The sequence below is a fragment of the Thalassophryne amazonica genome, chromosome 20 (genome assembly GCF_902500255.1).
Source record: "Thalassophryne amazonica chromosome 20, fThaAma1.1, whole genome shotgun sequence".
Lineage (NCBI taxonomy): Eukaryota > Metazoa > Chordata > Actinopteri > Batrachoidiformes > Batrachoididae > Thalassophryne > Thalassophryne amazonica.
The window spans coordinates 2,477,500-2,501,721 of NC_047122.1; the positions used below are offsets into that span (position 1 = coordinate 2,477,500).

Here is a 24,222-nt window from a genome sequence, read left to right on the forward strand (position 1 = left end):
CCTAACTTCGCAAGGACATAATTTCGCCATGAGCCTGTTTTCCTTTAAATTGTAGAATGAGATTGAATTTCATGTAATCTGGGTAATATATTTTAATTTATAATAAGTGTTTAATGTCATAGACATTTCAGAGATTTTATATTGAGAATTACTAGCTTCGCTTTTAATTTATGATTATGTCTCACTCTATTTTATGATAATGTCTTTGCAGAAAAAGAGCTGTACTACACTGGCCCGAAAGGAGACTGCAGGAAGAAAGTGCTGACTGAGGTTGCCGAAGTTATCGAAGTCTTCCAGCAGTATCATTCATCACCAATGGGCGGCCACAGTGGTGTCAACAACACTTTAGCCAAGATATCCCAGTATTATTGGTGGAACGGGATGAAAGAAGATGTCCAGGAATATGTAAGCATTTAGTTTTTATGATTTAGTTTTTTATTCCACAAACTAAGTTTAAATTATATATTATCAATGCTTGTTTCTGGGTAATATATTTTAAATTCTAATGAATATTTTATGTTCTAGACATTTCAAAGATTTTATTTAAGAACTGCTAATTTTACTTTGTGCAAGTTTGAGAATTTATTATGCTCATACTCATATGTTTAATTTGTACCTCATATGATTGGTGTCAGAGTGATGTGCATGGAAAAAAGGAACTACCAACTAGATACGTCATTGCAAATATCAATGTTTATTAGTATTCTTCTGATTTGGGTTGATTTTACTTGGGGAAATTGTTGATGTGACTTTGTCAGAGTATGAGAGGTTATTGCACTTATGCATGTTTTATTTATATTTTTAAGGTTTCTTCATGTGATCGGTGTCAGCGATTTGAGAAGCTCAAGACCCAAGCCCCCGAGCTACAAACCATCAAAGTCAGTGAGGCACTCGAACTCGTTGGAATGGATCTCATAGGTAAACATTTTTGATATAATCAACGAAGAATTATGATCAGCATAGAAATTGTCAAAATCTGTGAATTTATGAAAAAAAATGGTTGTAACTCGCATCACTGTAAAGTTGAACTAAGATATAATGTGACACCCTCTCATATTATAAATAATAGTTTTTGCATAGTTTGACAAATTGTATATATATGAAACATAAAATTCTATTCTATTCTGTATTTTAGGTCCCCTGCCTACTACAGACACATTGTACAAATATGTGCTCACCTTCACAGATTATTACACCAAGTTTGTGGACTTTTTCCCCCTGAAGAACAAGTCAGCCGAGGGTGTAGCTGCGTGTCTGAAGACATTTGTTTGCAGGTAATTATTATACAGTGTGTGCATGGCAGTGGTGGGCACAGTTCCGATAATCTGATAATAGATAATTATCGAAGATAATGTTTTCATTCTCAGATTATCTTTATAGATAACTTTAAAAATCATTATCGGATTAATTATCTTCCGATGAATTTTTGTCCGATAACTTTTAGACCGATAATGTAGTAAACAAAGCTGAACAGCAGCAAACATTTTAAAAATTGAAAATCAGTTGAGCACCTACCTGATAAAGTTTCCTAACAGATATATGGTTCCACCCTCTGTAAACAGAAGACAGCTGCTTCTATGAAGAACTACACTATCCTCTGCAGGCAAAGAAAAAAAATGATTTTTAAGAAAAAAAAACAAAATCATTTTCTTTAACACCATACTGATACACTGGCAATATCACCCAAGTCATCCAGAGGCATACATTTTTAACTTATGGTTCCAATTTTAACCAAACTAATTTTGGACAAGTTATTTAAAATTACTGTCATGTCTGTAGTTTTATAAAATGAAAATAACAGATATATGTTTTAGTTTTAAAATAATGTGCTAATTTTTAAGGTTTTAGTGTGGACATGCTGTGCCGAGCAGTGCATTATGGGTAGGATTAGTACGTTCACAACAGGACAACTGCATTTCAGACACTCTGTTTAGGTTCCACGGACAACAGCATTAAACTCTAGTGCCTAAAACTCTCGTGAATAGATTCTCTGGGTTTATAGACGGTATTGTATTTGCGTTTGTTAAATTCCACGCATCTTAAATGTCGCAGCAGACATGGATTATCTGGAATTTTGTTTTGGAAAGATTTCAAGGCCTCTACTGCTATCTACTGGCCAGTAGTGTTCATGGCAGTATTCGTCCTGAAGATGAGCAAACACTGTATCTTTTTAATCACAAGTTAAGTTTTTCAAACTTAATTTACAAAAACTCACATGAATAAAAAAAAAAATCATCTGAACATTCTCACATTCTCTCCACATGCAAAACATGTTGTGATGACACTTCCAGGGCTCTGTAAAAATGCCTGTTTTTACAAATAAAAAATGTAATATTTTACATAAGCACATCTGTAAACACCAACACACGACACGTCACATTAACATGTTGGTTTACATAGTGAATGACTGAACCAATCAGTGTTTAGCAGAGGCACATTTACCCAGAATCCTTTGCGATTTGTCTGTGTTTGTTACAAAACCTTAGAATGAGTGCATTATTCAACATTAAAAGATATATGTTATATTTTAACTTTGTACAAATGACAGAATTGACATTAATGGAGTTATTCTATCAGTATTCATTTTATTTATACACCAAACCATAAGTCAGTATGACTTTATTTTCCAAGACCTCCGCCTGACCGGAGCGTTGTGATTGATAGAGAGTTGGGCTTGGTGACTGTTCTCAGCTTGCCTCTGCACTGTAAGCTGGAAATAAGAGCTTCCAGCAGGAGGCAGGATGTTCAAACATAGAAGTGCGTGCTCATTGTTTGGGTCTGCTGTCGCTTTGATGTTTCCAGAAGCGATCGTGGTGTTAAAACTCAAATTCAGTTCATTAGTAGTTGCAAATATACTAGAAACAATACTGGAATTTATCGGTTATCTGTAACTTCCGATAAATTTTTGGGTGGTTTATCTTTATCAAAGATAACTTTTCAGTTATCTGATTATCTGTTATCGAAGATATTTTTTTGGTTATCTGTGCCCACCACTGGTGCATGGAAACTTGTTTGAGAATGTAATGGTCAAAGCAGCAAATATTTAGCTCTACTAGAAATTGGTCACTCTAGCAGTCTTGTGTTCATGGAATATTATCTTGAGACATTTATTTACAGGTAATCAATATTTTATGTATAAAATTTGCTTAGTCCAGAATTACTATAAAATCTAGAATTGTGTTTATGCATAATTATCTCAAGACATTTGTTCACAGGTAATCAATATTCTGCATACAAGTTTACTTGTCCAGGATTATTATAAAATGAATAGATGTGTATTTAATTTTTCTTTGTATTAATGCAATTTTTGCTTATTTGTGTCATTTTAGATGGGGTGCTCCACAGAGATTACTGTCTGACCAGGGTAGTGAGTTCGTATCTCAGATAAACAACGAGGTCTGCAAAGTCTTCAACATCAAGCGATCTGTAACCAGTGCGTATCACCCACAGATGAATGGCTTGGACGAGCGGACGAATCAGACACTGAAGGCCCGACTTGCCAAGCTGGTGAATGACCACCAGTCCGATTGGGACGCGTACCTGGAAGAAGTCGCGTACTCGATTCGCACCCAGAAACAAGGCTCTACCAAGTACACCCCGTTCTTTTTGATGTTTGGTCGCCACCCTCGCCCCCCTATGGAGGTAATAAAATATCCTATGATGCATTGAGAAATCAGCAATGAATAAATTATCACAAGGCAGCTAGTCAAAGCATTTTTCAGTCATGTTAAATGACCAAGACTAAATGTTTTTTGGAAAGATTATGCCCTACAGTTATTCAATAATGCTTTTTTGCGTTTCTCATTCTCAATAACTATGCTTACAGTTATTCAATAATGCTTGTTTATATGTTTCTCATTCTCGATAAACTGCTTTTTTTTGTCAGCTCGGCACTGATGATCCATCTGTTGAGCTGCCAGTGGTCGATGACATGGAGATAGAGAAAATGGTGGCTGAGAAGAGCAGCATCATGTCTTCCACGAAAAAGCAGGTAAGAAAGCTAAGAAAGAAATTGATTTCACCATGGACAAAGTTTTATCAATCTTTACATTTGGTTTACTTGATTTTGCTTACCATAAAGGTTCAGCTGCAAACTGAGGAAGATATTTCTACCTCTGCTTCCAGAGAATGGAAAGAACCAATGTTCTAAGATGTAAGTGACTGTTGAATGTTTGTATGTATGTGTGTATATATATATATATATATATATTTATTAAGCACCATGAACAAGATGACATATAGAACAAGAAGATATATATGTGTGTGTGTGTGTGTGTGTGTATCTGATACAGGTGCTTAAGAATGTCGACAGAGCCCAGGAGAAGCAGAAAGAGCACTTTGCCCGACGAAAATCCAAAGGTGTAAAATCTTTCACGTTCAGCGTTGGAGACACCGTCCTTCGTCGTGTAATGAAGAACCTGAGCCGCAAGGGGGGAAAGACTGAACCTTTGTGGACTGGTCCCTACAGGTATGTTGTTGAAACTTATTTGGAAAAAGAGGATACAGTGAAATGTTTACTATTTTTACTATTTACTTCTGTTTTTACTGTAATTTAACAGTAACTTGTTCATGATTTTTATTGTTGGATTTCTTCTATTTTGTATTCCTGAAAACAAATGTTTAGGTCACATTGCAAAATACAATTATTATGTGTCTGGATTATTTTAATACCGGTTCATTTACTGTGTTTGTAGTCTATTTTATTTGGCAAATTTCATCACTCGTACCTAATTGAACAGTAACATTTTCACTATTTTATTATTGGATTTCTTCTATTTTGTATTTCTGAACAAAATCGATTATTTAGTTCAGATTGGAAAGTGTTATGTTTAAGTTCAAATTATTTTTTTACAGCATCCTGGAGATCGATTCAAACCAGAGTCCAGCTCATGTGCTGCCAGAGAGGAGAGGTCCTTAAAGTGAAGGTGCCCTATGACCAGCTAAGACCCCATAAAGTCAGCGACCTTCATCCAGACAACTCTCCAGAAAATTCCCCCCCAGTCTCACCAGCCCCCGAGTCTCCAGCATCTGTCGTGACCCCACCTGCAGCCCCTGAGTCTCCAGTGCCCCCGCCTGCCAAGTCATCATTGCAGCCAGTGCCCCCATCTTCACCGCCGTATCTCCCAAAGTGAGCAGCCAAAAGAAAAGCTGACATCTTCATAACAAGTGTGACCGCCCCCAAATCCCGCAAAGTAGGCCCCGTTCCCATCGCGAAATGTGCAAGCAAGATCAATAATGTGGAAGCCCTTTGCTCCAGACTTCAAACAGACAGCTGGCTCGATGATGAGCAGATAGACCACGCCCAGGCAATGTTAGCCGAAAGTTTCCCCGCAATCAGTGGATTTCAAGCAGTCTGTGTTTTTGAGCCAGCTGCAAGCCAGAATGTCGGCAAGCCGAACACAGACTTCATCCAGGTTCTCAACATATCTGGAAATCACTGGGTCACCCTGAGCAATCTTGGCCAAGCTGATCACAACGTGATCGTGATTTACGACTCTGAACAGTTCTCTCCCCCTTGATTCCAGGGATAAGGTTTTGAGGCAAATTGCATGCATGATTCACGCAAGAGAGCCACACGCGTGTATTCGGTGGGCAGACATAAAGAGACAGACTGGCTCGGATGACTGCGGTCTCTTCGCGATTGCACGTGCCACTGCTCTTTGCCACCGCCTTGCGCCACAAGACTGTGACTGGGACCAGCATATGATGCGCCAACATCTCGCTGACTGTTTTAGACAAGATGTCCTGCTCCCTTTCCCTGATGCCCCGAAGCCCCGTACCCACCAGTCCTTCACACACCATGAATATTTTGACATCTTCTGTCATTGCCGCATGCCATATGACCCAAAACGCTTCATGGTGCAATGTGACCTGTGCGATGACTGGTTTCACCGACAATGTGAAACAGTGCCCAGAATAGTGCAGAAAAACACCCCATTCTTCTGCAAGGGATGTCGCCCTCAGGGACACAAACTTCTCGCGGATGATTTTGTCAATAGACTTTAGATATTTTTTATGTTCCCTGTTTTGTAATATGTTTTTTTGGGGGGGGGGGGGGGGGGGGGGTTTGTAAACTTGGTATTTATATAATGTGTAATGATTCCTTGGTAGGGTGAATAGGGTGAATTTGATTTTATTATTATATGGGTAGTTGAAGTCATTTGTATATGCAGCCTCAAATGTTTTGAAATTTGTATATAGCTTGGTGTTCATGTGAGTTTTATTGTTTTTTGTTGCTATTAGTAAATGTGTGAATAAAGATAATAAAAAAATGTATCCCACTCTGATTTTGTTCTTCTATCAAGGATAATAAACTTTAAATCAAGTTTCTCCTTATTATTAAGGGATCCAAAATGATTTCATGCCTGGCTGGTTAATTAGAATAGATTTTTGCAGATCAAATCCTAAGCAAAATATCACATTGTGTGATAAATTCAGACCTGCATGCTGCCAAACTAATCAGTGAGATAATCAACTCAATATTCATTTATATATGAAATTGAAGGCTCCATTTGGGTATCAAACACAACAATAAATCTCCTATTATAATGCTATGGTAAATCCAGACTTGCCTGGTAAAATCGGACCAAGCTGGTAAAATCAGTCTGGTTAACTAATCAGTGAGATAATCAATTCAAAATTCGTTTATTTATGAAGCTGAAGGATCCATTTGGGGATCAAACACAAAAATAAATTTGCTGTTCTGGTAAATTCAGAATTGCCTGGTAAATTTATACCAGCCTGGTAAAATCAGACCAAGCTGGTAAAATCAGTCTGGTTAACTAATCAGTGAGATAATCAATTCAAAATTTGTTTATTTATGAAGTTGAAGGATCCATTTGGGGATCAAACACAAAAATAAATTTGCTGTTCTGGTAAATTCAGAACTGCATGGTAAATTTATACCAGCCTGGTAAAATCAGACCAAGCTGGTAAAATCAGTCTGGTTAACTAATCAGTGAAATAATCAATTCAAAATTCGTTTATTTATGAAGTTGAAGGATCCATTTGGGGATCAAACACAAAAATAAATTTGCTGTTCTGGTAAATTCAGAATTGCCTGGTAAATTTATACCAGCTTGGTAAAATCAGACCAAGCTGGTAAAATCAGTCTGGTTAACTAATCAGTGAGATAATCAATTCAAAATTCATTTATTTATGAAGTTGAAGAATCCATTTGGGGATCAAACAAAAATAAATTTGTTGTTCTGGTAAATTCAGACTTGCCTGGTAAATTTATACCAACCTGGTAAAATCAGACTGGTTACTCATTATACTGAGTTATACAAATCATCATTTTTACAGTGTTAATGGGTTCATTTCAAATACAGAAATCCCATACTATGTTGCCCTGGTAACAGAAAAAAGGCAGCCAGAGCTTCACCATCAATTGCACCAACTACAAAAAAAATTCTCGAATACTAAAATGAACTGTACAAGAGCCTTAATGTAATTATGTAAAACAAATGTCTATTTTAAAGTCGTTATGTCGCAATTTAATATCAATATACTGAGACTATAACTCAACGCCATAAGTTCTTTTCACTAAGCTGCGTTCACATGCATACAAATATGGAAACAAAAATGTTTAAATATATTCATGTCTGTATACTTGCAATTGTTGTTTAATATGATGTGTTCATGGTGGTCACAGGCGGCATTTAAATTTTAACAGTGTAGTTGGAGGGGATGGAGGAGGTACTTTTTACCCTGACTGAGGGTAAAAGCTGGTAAAATCAGTCTGGTTAACTAATCAGTGAGATAATCAATTCAAAATTCATTTATTTATGAAGTTGAAGAATCCATTTGGGGATCAAACACAAAAATAAATTTGTTGTTCTGGTAAATTCAGACTTGCCTGGTAAATTTATACCAACCTGGTAAAATCAGACTGGTTACTCATTATACTGAGTTATACAAATCATCATTTTTACAGTGTTAATGGGTTCATTTCAAATACAGAAATCCCATACTATGTTGCCCTGGTAAGTTCAGACTGGCATATATAGTCTAAGCTGGTAAATTCAGACTTGCAGGCTGGAAATTTCAGAATAGCTAGGTAACTAGTAACCAGAATTATAATGGTTAAATCAATAAGCATCAATATAAAGTGACAGGATTTACTTGTGGTTCCAATTAAAAAAATTTAATATATTTGCTTGGCAAATTTGGACCAGGGTCACTAACACACAAGTCTCAATATACCAAGATGGTAAAATCAGACTGGTGGTAAGTTCAGACTGTGGCTGCTACAGTCTCATTTTACCTGGTAAATTCAGACTGGTGGTAATCTCAGACCGTGACACCGGTGTGAAAACGGCTTAAGAAGAATGCATGCCAATTTTGGTGCTTGTTTCCAGAAATAAATGACTGTTACAGTTATCTGCTCCACTATACACGGTCCACAGAAAGATGATCAGAAATCAATAAGACTGACAAAGAATCAGACTGACAAGTAGAATTGATAATCTTATCAATTCCCATTCCTAGAGTTCACATAATTTAAGATAATCCACATTCCCCGCATCTACTCCTTCCAACAGTACCATTCGCCCGCATTTCCTTTCATTAATGCCATCTTGCTCCCATTTTCTTTCATTCCTCTTCTTCTAGTACGACCTCCACCTGTCCAGGCTCGCCTCAACATCTGCCACCACAGATCACAATACCACCTAAACATCACAGACCACGCCGGCTCCTAACTAATCTCATCCATCCACTTACCCATCACCATCGCATGTATATTTATATATTACTTGTTACAATTTTTGTTGGATTATTGGGAGGTCAACAACCCTGGAGGCTACAGCCTAAAACGACTATGACCACTACAAACAAGAAAGGAATCAGAACTCATCCTTGAGGTAATCGTAGCTCCATCATGCACACTTATCACTGCTGTCATAGTCCTCATACACATTCTGCATTACCCTCACATACTTCTTTACATTAGCCTACAGCTAAACCAATGATCTGCATCCCTTTTCTCCACTAAAAAGGAGCACAGAAATTTTCACCCTTGAACATACCAAAATTGCAGGCACAGAAATTACAAACTGCAGCTTTGTGGAATCCTTAAAATCAGACAAAAATCAGTTTAGGAGTTATGGAGAATTTGAGGATTAAAAAAAATCAATACTACACAGCATGATCCAAAAGTCCAATTATCTCAATAAATGCTATAACTCATTTATTTTCACAACAGATGAAGCAATAATTTTCTTGATGAGCCAATTAGTTGTTAGTCAAAAAATGTTTATTAATGTTATTCAAAGATAACACCTTCAAACGTCTTGTTTTGTCCACAGCCCAAAGACTAACCGTTCACCGACAGATGGGAGTAAAGAACAGTAAACAAAAAAAAAAAAATCTCCGAACAATTAATTATCACAATACCTGGAGATTAACTTGATTAATCATCAGTCAATAATTGTACCTCTCATATCAGCTTGCAGACTATTTTCCTTCATGCACATCTTTTAAGTTTAATTTCAAGCCATCAAATGTTTTCATAGTTGCCCTCACAAGATTAAAAGAACTATTAAGTGAACAAACAGTATATGAATCTAAAATACAAAGAACGCGGAAATGTTAAAGTGAAAGTCTGCTTAAGATGCTTTTAGGGGCTGGATTTCACAGCCTCGTTTGTTCTAGTCCTGCAGTGAAGGTTGGTCCAGTTGTGTCCCTCAAGAGAAGATCCAGGATCCCGTGCCGGGACATCGGCCTGTGGGGGGATTGAACACTGAACGCACAAATCCCGAACCGGCGTGTTACAGCTCGAAACGACGCAGCCCGCTCCAGTCTGAACAAAAACCAGCAAACCGGCGTAGTAAAGATACAAAGTTACTCACCAGCCAGGCCAGAGCTCCACTCCCTGCAGCGCAGTTCGACATCTTCCTTTGTGAGCAGAAATTCTTACGCCGTTCGCAAAAAGGTCTTCGATTGCAGGAAATTAAGGGGCTGCTAAGAGTTGTCCCGGTCGCTCTAATCCACCACAGAGCGTTTATCTGTCATACTGACGGAGGGTGTCCTGTGAGCGGATCTGGGCTTTTGTTAAAATCGACCGGAGGTGACACAGCGGGCCTACACTCCAACAAAGATGCTAACAGCGCTACCGAATAAATACACTACAAAACGCACTAATTTACCAGCCTTATTGAACCGCCTCAAAATTAAGCAGAGGAAAATTACAATTAAGCAAAAATAATCTAAACACAACAATATATTTAAATACTTTTCATTTAGAAAAAAGCGATTTTTTTTATTTTTTTTGCTAGCAGCAGCCCCCGCTGTCCAGCTCCGCCATCTGCAATGTAGACGGCGGATCGTCACAGACAGATTAACCAATCAGAGAGCAGTTTGCTGCTTTCAACGCTAGGTGTCGCCACAATGTATATCTGTGGCGCATCACTATCAAACTCTCAAAACCTTTGTAAAAATCACACATTAAACATTTCAAACATGTCCATCACTGAGACAGCAAGTCCACACATACCAAGAAAAACAGGAATTACAACAGTCTTTATTACAAGACAGAGATTGGAACAATCTGAGATGATGACAGTGGTGGAATGTTTCCAAACGTCACAGACACACTCACACAAACATGACCAAAGAAATCTATGGCTTCAAGGTGCTGAATCTTCACCCATTCAAATGTGTCAGAACACTTCCCTAGGGTTCTCTCACACACACACAGACACACACACACACACACACACCATTTGTTGTTGAGCCAGACAACAGAGAAAACGCTGTCTCTTCAAGTGAATGACTAGAATAACTGTTAAGCATTTTCCAGATGGACGAGAACTTCAAAGGCAGGTGTGTCCATGTCCTTCAGGCTCTGTCTGAAGAGCTGGGCGTGCTGCCACGACACGTCCCCCTCACCGCCGCTGAGCTCCGCCACGACAGTCAACTCTGAAGAGCCACACAGACTCTGGAACAACTGCTGCCTCCCATCTGAAGGGTCCAAACACAGCAGACTTAATCTACAGTCACATGTGGAAGAGGCTCCACGCACTGTGCACCCCGCCCCCATCACAGGCCACGCCCTCTTCCTGCTCCCACAGCTGTAGATGTCCCCATTCGTTTGCCTCTGCTCCTGACTTACGCCATTCTATCTTTACTTAATTTTATGACAGTTTCTTTGTGCAGCTTCATGGCAGAATAGAAAATGTTCTTAAAAAGACGACAGAATTTTCAGCTATAGTTTACTAGACGGCACTAAATCCCAGATCCAATCTGTATTCTTGTGCAAGCTTCTCTGTCCTCCTCCCTGATATTTTTAATAAACCCCTGAATCAATAGATAAGTCTAAATTACAAGCACATCTTGAATGTTCCATTTAATTTTCATAAATGTGCACACCATAGCATGTGGTGTTTCTTAACGTAAGGACTTTTAAATTGCAAAAATAAACAAGTTTGACAAATGCGTGATGGACAATATACTGGATATTATTTGATGCAATTTGGACAACAGAAACCTTAAGATGGACACAAATGGAGAACTGAACAAAGGCTTTTTGTAGGAAGTGCTCAGCTTGTGATGTGTAACACAAGGACTCTTAGAAGAAGAGGATCATATTTAACGTGAGTAACCAACGAAAGCACGGAGCTTGTTTCCAGAAGGGCCCACGGCACGTGTCTCTCCCTCCTCCCCAGCACCGATGTTAAGAGTGCCAGTCGGGAGCATGGCTGTGATCGGGAAGTGAACCCGAGTAAGTATTAAGTTTTCAGTTTTAAAAGTGTTTATTTCTCCCTCGCTTTTACATAATGTATGACAAAGAGGATATATTTACACACAAAACTGAGTTTGCAGCTAGCAAGCAGACTGTGACGTCACGGTGCAGCTCTACTCTAACTGGCTCTCACCCCCGCCACTCAAAAACTAAACTGAACACTAATGTCTGCTAAATTAGCGAATAAGCCTGTTGTGTCTGATAATTTGTGGATGTTAATGCTGGATTTTATGGTCGCAAATTGATTTTTACCGGCGATGCGTTAGAAGAGCCAGTAAAATGTATATTTGCGACCGTAATCCAGCATTAACGTCCGCAAATCAGACACAAGTGGGTTATTCCCATTGTAATTTAATTCCATCGTTTGCATGGTTTATTTTTCTGTAAGCAATTCAACCTGGACGAGATGCCTCTCCATCTGGCCACATTACGAATCGTTGTCAAAGGGTGTGGTTGGCTTGTCAAAGCTTACCGTAGCAACAGCGTCTTCATGCCAAACTGGAAATTCTATGAGCAGACCCACAGATTTCTCCATCTCATCAACTGCATTGAGTAATTCTGTATCAGAAGCCACATCAATGCTTTCGTATGATAGATTAAATTCACCCATCGTCGTCGCTGCACTAGTTTCTCTCGCTCTCAGCTGACAACACCATTATTGACATCTGCGTAGCAATGCAGTCAGGGCGCGGAATAATACATCAAATGTGAAACAGTTGAATAGTTTGTCACTGTCTACGCGATATTGGAATTGGATTAGAATGTCTTTTAAATCACTTTAGAGGTATTATTAGTTTCTAAAAACAGCATTTTCAGTTTTCAGTAGTGTTTATTTCTCACTAGCTTTTACATAATATATGACAGAGGTTATATTTACACACAAACAAAACAGAGTTTCCACCTAGCTAGCAGCATGTGACGCCACCACGCTAATGTGCCCTAAATGGTTTGTAAATCCTTCCAGAGGTGTTATCAGGTTACAAAAACAGCATTTTCAGTTTCAGAGGTGTTTATTTCTCGCTAGCTTTTACATAATATATAACAAAGAGGTTATATTTACACACAAACAAAACAGAGTTTGCATCTAGCTAGCGGCATGTGATGTCACCACGCTAACGTCCGCAAGATCATGCCATAAAATTAGGTACAGAATGCGACTATATAATCTCTTAAAATACCTCTTACAATATGTAAAGGTCAACCATCTTTGAACTTGTCCAAGGTCTGTGTCCCAAGAATGTTCCATGTGAATTTGAAGACTGTGGCAGTAATAGAATTGGACTTATGTTGTACACTGACAGACGAACAGACAGACAGATGGACGGACGCCAGGTCTTCGCAATACCCGATGGCCATATGTTGGCTTCGGGAAAAATAAAATGGGGGGGGTCTAGCTGAAAGAAAACCTGACTACTGTGATGTTTACTTAAATTGAATATTAGTATTATATTTTGTGGAATATTACCACAAAATGTAAAGTAAAGTAACCGTTCAGTAATCTGTTGAAAACACACATTTAAATTATTGTGACACTAATATAAGTTTTCTATGCTGTTATTAAAGGGGCAGGGGGAGGGGTAAAGTAGAGCTATAAAACCTTGAACAAAATTATTAAATTTGGTGCCTTCTTAGTGTAATTTGAACAGGTTAAGACTCAAAATGCCCAATTTTTTATGCTAACATTTTGAAAAATGTGAGGATTAAACACCAGACTTTTATCAGATTAGAAGGTGGAATGTGTTCAGTTTTGTTTTATAGTAATTTACCCTATAATAAACTGTGATTAGAAATGCTAAGCATTGATGTTTGCAGCTATGATGTTTGCAGATGACAATGTGGTCTGTAGAGAAAGTAGAGAGCAGGTTGAGAAAAGGCTGGAAATGTGCTCTGGAATGCAAGGGAACGAAAGTCAGTAGGAGCAAGACTGAGTACATGTGTGTGAATAAGAGGAAACCCAGTGAATAGTGCGGTTACAAGGAGTAGAAGTGGTGAAAGTAGATGTTTAAATACTTGGGGTCAACTGTCCAAAGTAATGGAGAGTGAGGTAGAAAGGTGAAAAAGAGAGTGTGGAGTGGGTGGAGCAAGGTGGCAGGAGTGATTTGTGACTGAAGAATATCAGCAAGAGTGAAGGGGAAAGTTTACAAGACAGTAGTGAGACCAGCTATGTTATAAGGCTTACAGACTCTGGCACTAACAAAAAGACAGGAGGCAGAGCTGAAGATGTTGAGATTCTCTTTGGGAGTGACGAGGATGGACAGGATTAGGAATGAACATATCAGAGGGACAGTTTGGAGACAAAGTCAGAGAGGCAGACTTTTAGCTCAATATCAGGGTATAAACTTAACATATTAAAGACTCAGATTTTGACTTTTAATTATAAGCCAAATCAGGAAATTAAGTCTAAAGCTAATTTGAACTGGGAGTTGGAGCAGGTTGAGTATCTTGGTGTAAATATCCCTAAAGATCTTTCAAAGTTATATGATGCAGATTTTAAACCTCTGTGCCATAAAATAAATGAGGATATTAAAAGATGGAATTTAATACCAATCTTAAGCTTTGAGTCGCGCATTGATACGGTCAAAATGAATATTTTGCCTAGGATGCTTTATTTGTTCCAAACACTTCCAGTTGAAATAACTGATAAACAATTTCAAGAGTGGGACAAATTAATTTCCAGGTTTATATGGCAAGGGAAAAGACCACGATTTAAGTATCAAACTATGCAGCTGGCGAAGGATAAAGGGGAGCTGGCACTGCCATGTATGAAAGATCATTATCTTTCAGCTCAACTTAAGACTCTGGTATGTTGGTGTAATGCGGATTACCAAGCGAGATGGAAAGAAACAGAAATAGCCACCTCAAGTGATTTTCCAATTCAGGCATGTTTAGGGGACAAAACACTTATTAAAAAACAAACTGAACAGGGAAGTCAGTGGATTAACCTGCCATTGAAACTTTGGGAACATTTTCTTAACAGGAATGTTTGGAATGAAGAGGTCAGGATCTTAAGATGGAGCGCTTATGACCTTGATTTCATGCCCAAAAAGTTGGATGTGAGATACAAAGATTGGGCAGGACAAGGCCTAGCAGCTTATTGAACTCTGAGGGATTTCCATTCAATGAAAGTTAAATATCACTTGAGTAATACAGATTTTTTCCGGTTTCTTCAAGTCCGGCATCATCTATATAACTTTATACCAAAGAGAAAAGATATTTTTGATCTACCTGTAATAAAAAATACTTGTGAAGGCATACCATGTAGATCCTGGTCCCAAACTAATTTCAAGGCTATACAAGGACCTACAGGAGATTAAAAATGTGAATACAATTTATATTAAACAAAAATGGGAAAGGGAATCAAATATGGTAATCACAAATGACATTTGGTTTCTGCAATGTGCATTTCAGTGGAAAATCTCTAGCTCTAATACATGGAGGTGTTTTGGCTGGAAGAGTCTTGTAGATTTTTTATCACACCTGCACAAAGTAAACATTATTCCAACTCCTCCAGCTGCTGGAGAAACTGCGGGACCCAAGCAGTGAAGCATTTTCATTTGTTCTGGTCTTGTCCTTTGATAAAAAAAAATTTGGATTTCGATTCACTCTGAGCTAGGGATAATTTTTGGCATGCAACTCCCCTTTAACTGGGTTGAACTCCTGTTTGGATGTTTGCACTCTATAGACGTGGACAAAGAGACCAAGTGTTTATATGGCATTCTGAGTTTGGCTGCCCGAAAGACTATCACCAAGAAATGGCTGAGGGCAAAGACCCCATCTTTAAATGATTGGCATGAGGTTGTCTATGGTTTGTTTGAAATGGAAAGAATTACATTTTCAAATAGACTTCAGTATGATACATTTGTTGAGCAGCCGAGTGTGAAGCGTCCGGGATGAAAATCAGCACCTCCAAATCCGAGGCCATGGTTCTCGACCGGAAAAAGGTGCTTTGCCCTCTTCAGGTCGGTGGAGTGTCCTTGCCTCAAGTGGAGGAGTTTAAGTATCTCGGGGTCTTGTTCAAGAGTGAGTGACAGATGGCTTTTAATCACAGATTAAAACCCAACCAAATAAACGGTTGTAGTTAAGGGACATATTTTGGCGAAATCATTCACATTTTGATAAAAGTGCCAGATTTGGTACAGAAGTAGCTTAGGGTATTAGGTTTCATATAAAATCGAGACCCCAGCTGGATCTTGCTTGTGAGGGCAATTATATGGATTTTAATACATACTGCTAATTTCTGCCAAAATATCATAATAACGCATTTCTCATATATAGTTACTTCTGGCATGCTCATACACGACTGTGGTGCCCAAAAGCCGTTTTAAAGGGCAGGGAGGTAAAATATTATATCACCATTGTCTACACTTGATCTCTTGTCATAGCAAATATGCATCACTTGCATGTACAGGAGCTTTGGGCTGCATTTGGAGTTGGAAAACACCAACAGTATATACCAGGTCACACAACTGCTGGCACTCTTGGGCATGAAACATGTCTAGCATTGCCATTTCTCCATGCAGTCACTGGGTGTGACACTGTCTCATCTTTTGCTGGGAGAGGGAAGAAATCTGCTTTTGAGACCTGGAAAGTCTTTTCTGCTGTCACTCCTGTCTTCTCTGGTCTGTTAGCATGTCCTGAGTCAATACAAGGTGATCTATCTTTGCTGGAAAGATTTGTAGTCCTTCTGTACAAGAGGACCAGCCCTGATGCCAGTGTAAACAAGGCCCGACAAACATTATTTGCACACATGGGCGCAATTTGGTGGGGGATGGGGGGACATGTCCCCCCCACCTTTTCAACCAGGGGGGGCAGAATATGGTATGCCCCCCCCCCACCTTCTGACATATATGTGTGTACTTGAAACATGCTATGCCAGTCTTATGTCCAAAACCATGTCAGAATAGTATCTTTGTTTCTGCAAGTTTGTATTTTTAGCAGCATTGACTTGTTTACACCTGTTTCTTGTTTGTCACATTCAGAATTTTCTGGGACTGCATTTGCCCAGATTTGAAACCAAAAATAGTTGCCTCCAGGGACTAGTGTCTACACATAAGTATCAATGGACCATATGCTAATTTACTAAATTCTGAAAGTTAGAAAAGGAAATCAGAAAGTCTATCTGGGACCTCAGAAAGCCCATCTGCAATTATTGCTTGATCTCCAAAATCAGTCTATGCAAGCGAAATTATGTTCAGTATGAGTGTTGTTATTAGTGCCACTTCAAAAATTAAATTCATAAGTAATTTATCCTAAACCTATGATCTGTTGTTTTTTCAAACTTATGCAAAAACAAATCTTGAGGAAAAAAAAATACAGTATGTGATAGTTAATAATTATTAAGAGCCTGTTCGTTCATATTTATAAATACATTTTACCACATTGCAGTTGTTTTTTAAATGAAAACTCAACCTATCATGCTTTTTGAGTTCTACACAGGTGGTGATACCTGTTAATAAAATCAGTGCTGGCTATTCTCAGAATAAAGTACTTATATCCACAGTTTCAAATTGTATAAGTCAAATGGTGTCCACTTTATGATCTCAAAACATTAAAATTACTGTTCTGGATGCTCAGAATGCATCTGAGATTATCTAGAAACCGTTGGCTTCTGGGGGCCTAAAGCGGCCCCCAGACCCCCAGCCTATGGGCTTCAGGCTTGTGGGCCTCGCACTTTGTCCCTCCAATTTCTAGTTCTAAATTGCACCCTTGTTTGCACATGATGCCCGGACCATTGAGAACATACCACCAACTCAAGATGCTCTTCAGGAACACCTGAAAAGAGCTGCATATCAAGGTGGGCATATCTGGGGATAGTGCCTACAATCACTACAGCAGCTACTGAGCCCACAAGACTGGGGATGACAACTCACTGATGGAAGATGGACTCCAAAGTGGACCACATTACAAGCTTCAAAAGCTTGCCAGGAGCTGATTAAATGTGGATGCAAGAAAGCATGCAGGGGCCTCTGCAGATGCTATAGAGCAAGTTTACCATGTACTGCTCTTTGCTTCTGTAGTGGTAGCTGCCATCAGGACTAAATTACTATAATGTCACCATTGCTGCTTGACAGTTGACCCTCCACAACTGAGTTGGTATCATCCTCTGATATTTTTCAATGGAAGAGTTAAAAATGTTTGAAAAAGCAGTTCAATGCTTGAATGACCAGAGTGGTCACTTGGATATATGCCCCTTGTATTATTTCTTGACAAGTTCATAAGCCTATTTTTGCTGAATTTATCAGTTAGAATTGACTTAATAGTTCAGAAATCAGCATTAATCGTATGTAATAAACATACATAATCTCAGTATTTGTTTGATATGTCATTTGTCCAGAAATATTTATACATGTTCATTCAGAACAGGATTATATCACCCCACCCCTTAATTACAGTGACACATGGCACTTTTTAGGTAGTTTTATAGTTGTTATAGATGGCTGTTATTATTACAGTAAAAAGAGGTAGAAAAATTATTAGGTACTTTCTGGGATTACACACAATTATCTGGTCACAACATGAAGTTCCGAAATGCAATCCACTCGATCATAAAATTTGTTAGGGATCTTTTCCTATACCCTTTATCAAACCCAGCATATCGCTTATCCAAGGCTTAATGGAAAATTAGTTGGTATATTTTAGTATATTTGGATATTTTTGACACAAATAGCAAAGTTGGACACTTCATTTGGTTATAACAGTTACAAGTTATTGTTGAAACCTGTCCACCTCCTGGAATTTGCACAATTTTCACAATTTTGCTATTTTAGGCCTAAAATTGTTTTTCTCTGGTCTGACTAACCAAGGTAGATTTTGATGTGGGTCACTAGCTTAAATTAATCTCCATATGTTAAAGAACATCTCTGCCAATTTTGGTGCTTTTATCACATTTTGAACAATTTTTCCCTTATCCGCTGGACTATTGGGTTTTAATCTGTGATTAAAAGCCCAACCGTTTATTTTTTCACACCGTGTTCAGACTTGGACCCGCAGCCTGACGTGCACCTGTTAAATCAGATACAAACGGCTGTAATTTGACACTTTGCTGCTTTCACTGCTTCATCTGCCATCATATTACAAAATTTTTTTGCAGTGCGCACGCTGATTACATTTTGATAATGGATCAAATACATTTGGCAGAAAAAAAATTCAGAGGAAATTTTGTCCCGTTCATTAAATGAGGCGCAGGTCCCAAGTCAGGATTCCCGTAGATGTTTGGCGCCTTCTGACTGTAATTAATCCGTTATATACATCTCGCTCACATCTGATAAAATGTCCCGTCCGATCACAATGTATTTCCATTAAAAACCCCGAGCAGTCTGGACGTGCACAGTAACAGAGGTACAAATTAAAGTTCAGCGCTGACATTCGCCAATTTGAGGAAAGTGGGACCGGAGTCATTTCTGTGATTAAAAGTCCAACTGTTTATTTTTTTCATACCGTGTTCAGACTCGAACCCGCAGCCTGACGTGCACCTGTTAAATCAGACAGAAAAGGCTGTGATTTGACACTTTTCTGCTTTTAATCTTTCATTTTGTTTTTACAGTACGCACGGTGACTACAAATGTATCAGTAAAGTCTGCACATTTACAGCACAAAGTCTGAAAAAGACAAAAATGTTCAGCTTCTCTTTGATTTGGAGGTGATGATTGTAGAAAGAAAAGCTTATTGAGGGTCATATTAGTCCAGAATAAAGAATAATCCAGAGACGGAGAACTTTAAAACTGTCACACACGTCACTGCACAACACGGAGTTACAGAGCTGCAGCTGCATAAATCAGGCTTTAAATTAATTAAATAAATCATCATAAACTGTAAGTTTATGTAAATTTGATAGCTTAACTGTTTTTATATTTATTTTGATAGCACCTGTACCTGGATGTGTTGCTGTATGTGGTTAAATGATTAAAAAAATGTAGAAAAGATTAAAGGTATTTTCACTAGTTCAGTGCAGTTGGACCCAAAATGGCGCCATGTTCTGAGCTGATGCCACACTCTCAATTAAGGCACTCTAGGATTTAATGCACCATGGTGGTGTTATAATGCATGAGCTTTATCTACATGTATTTAATAAATCTGCCAGTGACCATCAGTGGAAACTTTTACCAAATTAAAATCATTTTCATTTTACCTGTTTGAGTGGTTAATTTTCATTGTGTTTAACATTTCCAATGTGCTTCTGCTTTCTAAAGAACACTTAAAAACCCACTAGCATCACCTCCAGCTACACATTCCATCCTTTGGTTATTTCCAGTTTTATTTCTCTGTTCTTTTGTATTTCTTGTCATATTTTGCCCACTTACCCGCTGTCACATGTCTCCCTGCAGTTGGTAGCTCAAGGTGTTTGGTTCACACTCGCATACAAGCGAGAGTTGAGCACGTGTGTATGTGTGTGTCCAATAGTTAAGGGACTACGGACGGCTTTGCTCTGTCAGACTGGTATAAAAACTAAAAACTGCTAAACTGTGCAGACAAATATATCAGGACAGGCTGCCCACATCTCTGTGTAATAAACCCTGTCCAAAATGGGACAAATAATTAATATGGAAGACATCAGTCTGAAGACGGAGCTCTTGCCCCATACCAAATATTTAAGCACCAGGTAGCTAATGCCCAAGTAACAGCGATAACAGAAGACGTGTATTTTGTTATATCAGAAGCACAAACAGTTCAGTTTTGTTTTTACTTTATTTTCCACTGACTGTTTTAGCCACTGCCAGTCGGTGCATCAATACCACTGGAACAGCTGGAACTCAACCCTACTGCACATTTTAAATATTTTATAATAATATACTCATCACATAAGCATACCTCCAGAGAACTGAGTAGTAACATGGCCTGACTGCAAGAACCAGCTGACATTTCCCGAGTGGAATGTATGGCTGGTGGCCATGACCAAGACACTCTTTATCTTCATTTGCACTGACGCAAAGTCAAACTTCCAGCTGATGCGTCCTGTGGCGGAGCCTTCTGTTCGCGCTATGTACACCTGAAGAAAGAAAGAAAATGATGACAGTTTAGGGTTGATGGGAATTACTTATTTCCCGTATCCACAGTTTAACTTCACTGCATGATCAGATAATATGAGAAGAAATATTTGATTAGCGAGCTGCTGGCAACATTTCATTATATTTGGTGCTGTTTTGGTGAAACAACTAACAGAAGACTGGCAAAAAGTGGATGGAATTATTAGACAATGGCTGAATAATTGTTGAAAGAAAGAAAGTACAAAAATACAGCACAAAAAAAAATTCATTTAAGTTTTTACACATTCACTAGTGTGTTGCCTGTGGGGATCCATGGGTTCTAGATTGGGTAGTGTTGATAAAATGGGTAGCTGACATTTTTTAAGGGGGAGGTAATACTTGTATAATGAGTCGGAATGGCATGTGAGTTCAGAATGTTTTTAGAACCTTAGACCTCATCCTCTTCTATTTCCTGTTAATTACGTAATTTTTAATGTTAATTTACTGTCTTAGTGTATTTATAATTTTTTTAGGTTACTGTATCATATACAGACAATTATTATGATTATTATTGTCATTATTATCAGTATTATTATTGTTACGTCCGTCAAGGACATAATAAAATCGCCTGCGTTCATTTGTCTGTCTGTTAGCAAGAGTATGTCAAAACTACTGCACAGATTTTGATGAAATTTTCACCACACATAGATATTAGGTCACGGAAGACTCCAGATTCTGGATCAAACTTCACTTTATAAAGTCTTTGAAGGATTACGTCAAATTGACTTCACAGATTCTCCCCCAGTTTTCACCACAGATACATATTAGGGCATGGAAGACACCATTAAATTTTAGAGGTTATCTGGAATTTTCAGTTTTGCAAATGGCTTTTTTTTTTTTTTTTTTTTTTTACAAATGAAAAACAAATGACATATTTACAAATACACATTTATTTGTCAAAACCAACACACGTTACAGTAACTTGTGTGTTGTTTTTTTACAAATAAACCAACCAACCAACCAGTGATAAGGAGGCTCATTTTCCCATAATGCCTTTTGGCATCTGTGAGTTTTAATGCTCAAACCTTCAGAATTAGTGCATTAATTTAAAAATAAAAGATATTTGTGATATTTTCAATTTGTAAAAATGACAGAGTTGACATTAATTCCGGCTGTTTTATTGATTTTAATTTGTTTTTCTAAATCAAACCATAAGTCAAACCTGCTTTGCTTTTTATGCCTTTTGCCACACATCTGGAGCACTCTATGTTGAATATAAATGGCTTTTTTTCCTTTTCTTTGGAGCAGCTGGGCAGCTAGGTCCCTTCTGCTGGGGTCGGGTTGAGCTAAGCTCCACACAGCTGCCTGACTGCTGCAAAACATATAACAGACAGGAACTATTGTGTGATTTTAGGGTTGACAAATGTTTTTGACCATTCAGCTTAACTTACTATGCCAGCAAAAAAAAAAAAAAACTTTAGTGGACTAAAAGTTAGCGAAACTAAATTTAGTGGAAGCTAAATGGTCCATTGATGGTTTTCAAAGATAGCTGAAAAGCTAATTCGCTAACAAAAGAGTTATCTTCACTAATTAGCGGTTAGTGGATTAGCGGAACTGTGCCCACCACTGCTTCATGGATTCTCACATTTTCTCCACGGATACATATTAAGCCATGGAAGACTCCATTAAATTTTGGAGGTGATCCAGACCAAATCCGGATTCTGGATCAAGATTTCATTTTATATACGCTTTGAAGGATTTCATCAAAACTACTTCACGGATTTTGACGAAATTTTCAACACAGATACAGTAGTGTTCAGAATAATAGTAGTGCTATGTGACTAAAAAGATTAATCCAGGTTTTGAGTATATTTCTTATTGTTACATGGGAAACAAGGTACCAGTAGATTCAGTAGATTCTCACAAATCCAACAAGACCAAGCATTCATGATATGCACACTCTTAAGGCTATGAAATTGGGCTATTAGTAAAAAAAAGTAGAAAAGGGGGTGTTCACAATAATAGTAGCATCTGCTGTTGACGCTACAAACTCAAAACTATTATGTTAAAACTGCAATTTTAGCAATCCTGTGAATTACTAAACTAGTATTTAGTTGTATATTATTATATTATATATATTGTACCACAGTTTTTCATGATTTCTTCACATCTGCGAGGCATTCATTTTGTTGGTTTGTAACCAAGATTTTGCTGGTTTACTAGTGTGCTTGGGGTCATTGTCTTGTTGAAACACCCATTTCAAGGGCATGTCCTGTTCAGCATAAGGCAACATGACCTCTTCAAGTATTGTGACATATCCAAACTGATCCATGATACCTGGTATGCGATATATAGGCCCAACACCATAGTAGGAGAAACATGCCCATATCATGATGCTTGCACCACCATGCTTCACTGTCTTCACTGTGAACTGTGGCTTGAATTCAGAGTTTGGGGTCGTCTCACAAACTGCCTGCGGCCCTTGGACCCAAAAAGAACAATTTTACTCTCATCAGTCCACAAAATATTCCTCCATTTCTCTTTTGGCCAGTTGATGTGTTCTTTGACAAATTGTAACCTCTTCTGCACATGTCTTTTATTTAACAGAGGGACTTTGCGGGGGATTCTTGCAAATAAATTAGCTTCACACAGGCATCTTCTAACTTTCACAGCACTTACAGGCAACTCCAGACTGTCTTTGATCATCCTGGAGCTGATCAATGGGTGAGCCTTTGCCATTCTGGTTATTCTTCTATCCATTTTGATGGTGGTTGTTTTCCATTTTCTTCCATGTGTCTCTGGGGGGGGGGTTGTCCATTTTAAAGCATTGGAGATCATTGTAGATGAACAGCCTATAATTTTTTGCACCTGCGTATAGGTTTTCCCCTCTCCAATCAACTTTTTAATCAAACTACGCTGTTCTTCTGAACAATGTCTTGAATGTCCCATTTTCCTCAGGCTTTCAAAGAGAAAAGCATGTTCAACAGGTGCTGGCTTCATCCTTAAATAGGGGACACCTGATTCACACCTATTTGTTCCACAAAATTGACAAACTCACTGACTGAATGCCACACTACTATTATTGTGAACACCCCCTTTTCTACTTTTTTTTTTACTAATAGCCCAATTTCATAGCCTTAAGAGTGTGCATATCATGAATGCTTGGTCTTGTTGGATTTGTGAGAATCTACTGAATCTACTGGTACCTTGTTTCCCATGTAACAATAAGAAATATACTCAAAACCTGGATTAATCTTTTTAGTCACATAGCACTACTATTATTCTGAACACTACTGTATTAACATATTTACAATTATATTATGTACTTATATTGAACTTACTACATTGAACAAAAATAAAAACGCAACAGTTTTGTTTTTTCTCCCATTGTTCATGAGCTGAACTCGAAGATCTAAAACATTTTCTATACACACAAAAGACCTCTTTCTCTCAAATATTGTTGACAAATCTATCTGTCTAAATCTGTGCTAGTGAGCAGTTTTCCTTTGCTGAGAT

General features: G+C 38.1%; 2 protein-coding genes across 2 annotated transcripts in view; both read right to left on the reverse strand.

Annotated features, from left to right (window-relative positions):
• Nucleotides 1-10,322, reverse strand: part of top2b (DNA topoisomerase II beta) — a 215,899-nt gene extending 205,577 nt beyond the window's left edge. The window contains exon 1 of the mRNA XM_034161467.1: nucleotides 9,852-10,322. Within this exon, the coding sequence (XP_034017358.1) occupies nucleotides 9,852-9,893 (42 nt within the window). The 5' untranslated portion in view covers nucleotides 9,894-10,322. The remainder of the gene's footprint in view (nucleotides 1-9,851) is intronic.
• Nucleotides 10,323-10,506: 184 nt separating this feature from the next.
• The window catches only part of ngly1 (N-glycanase 1), a 44,457-nt gene continuing 30,741 nt past the window's right edge, over nucleotides 10,507-24,222 (reverse strand). Inside the window, exons 11-12 of the mRNA XM_034161468.1 lie at nucleotides 20,552-20,729; nucleotides 10,507-10,962 (exon numbers count right to left, since the gene is read on the reverse strand). Of these exons, the coding sequence (XP_034017359.1) occupies nucleotides 10,787-10,962; nucleotides 20,552-20,729 (354 nt within the window). The 3' untranslated portion in view covers nucleotides 10,507-10,786. The remainder of the gene's footprint in view (nucleotides 10,963-20,551; nucleotides 20,730-24,222) is intronic.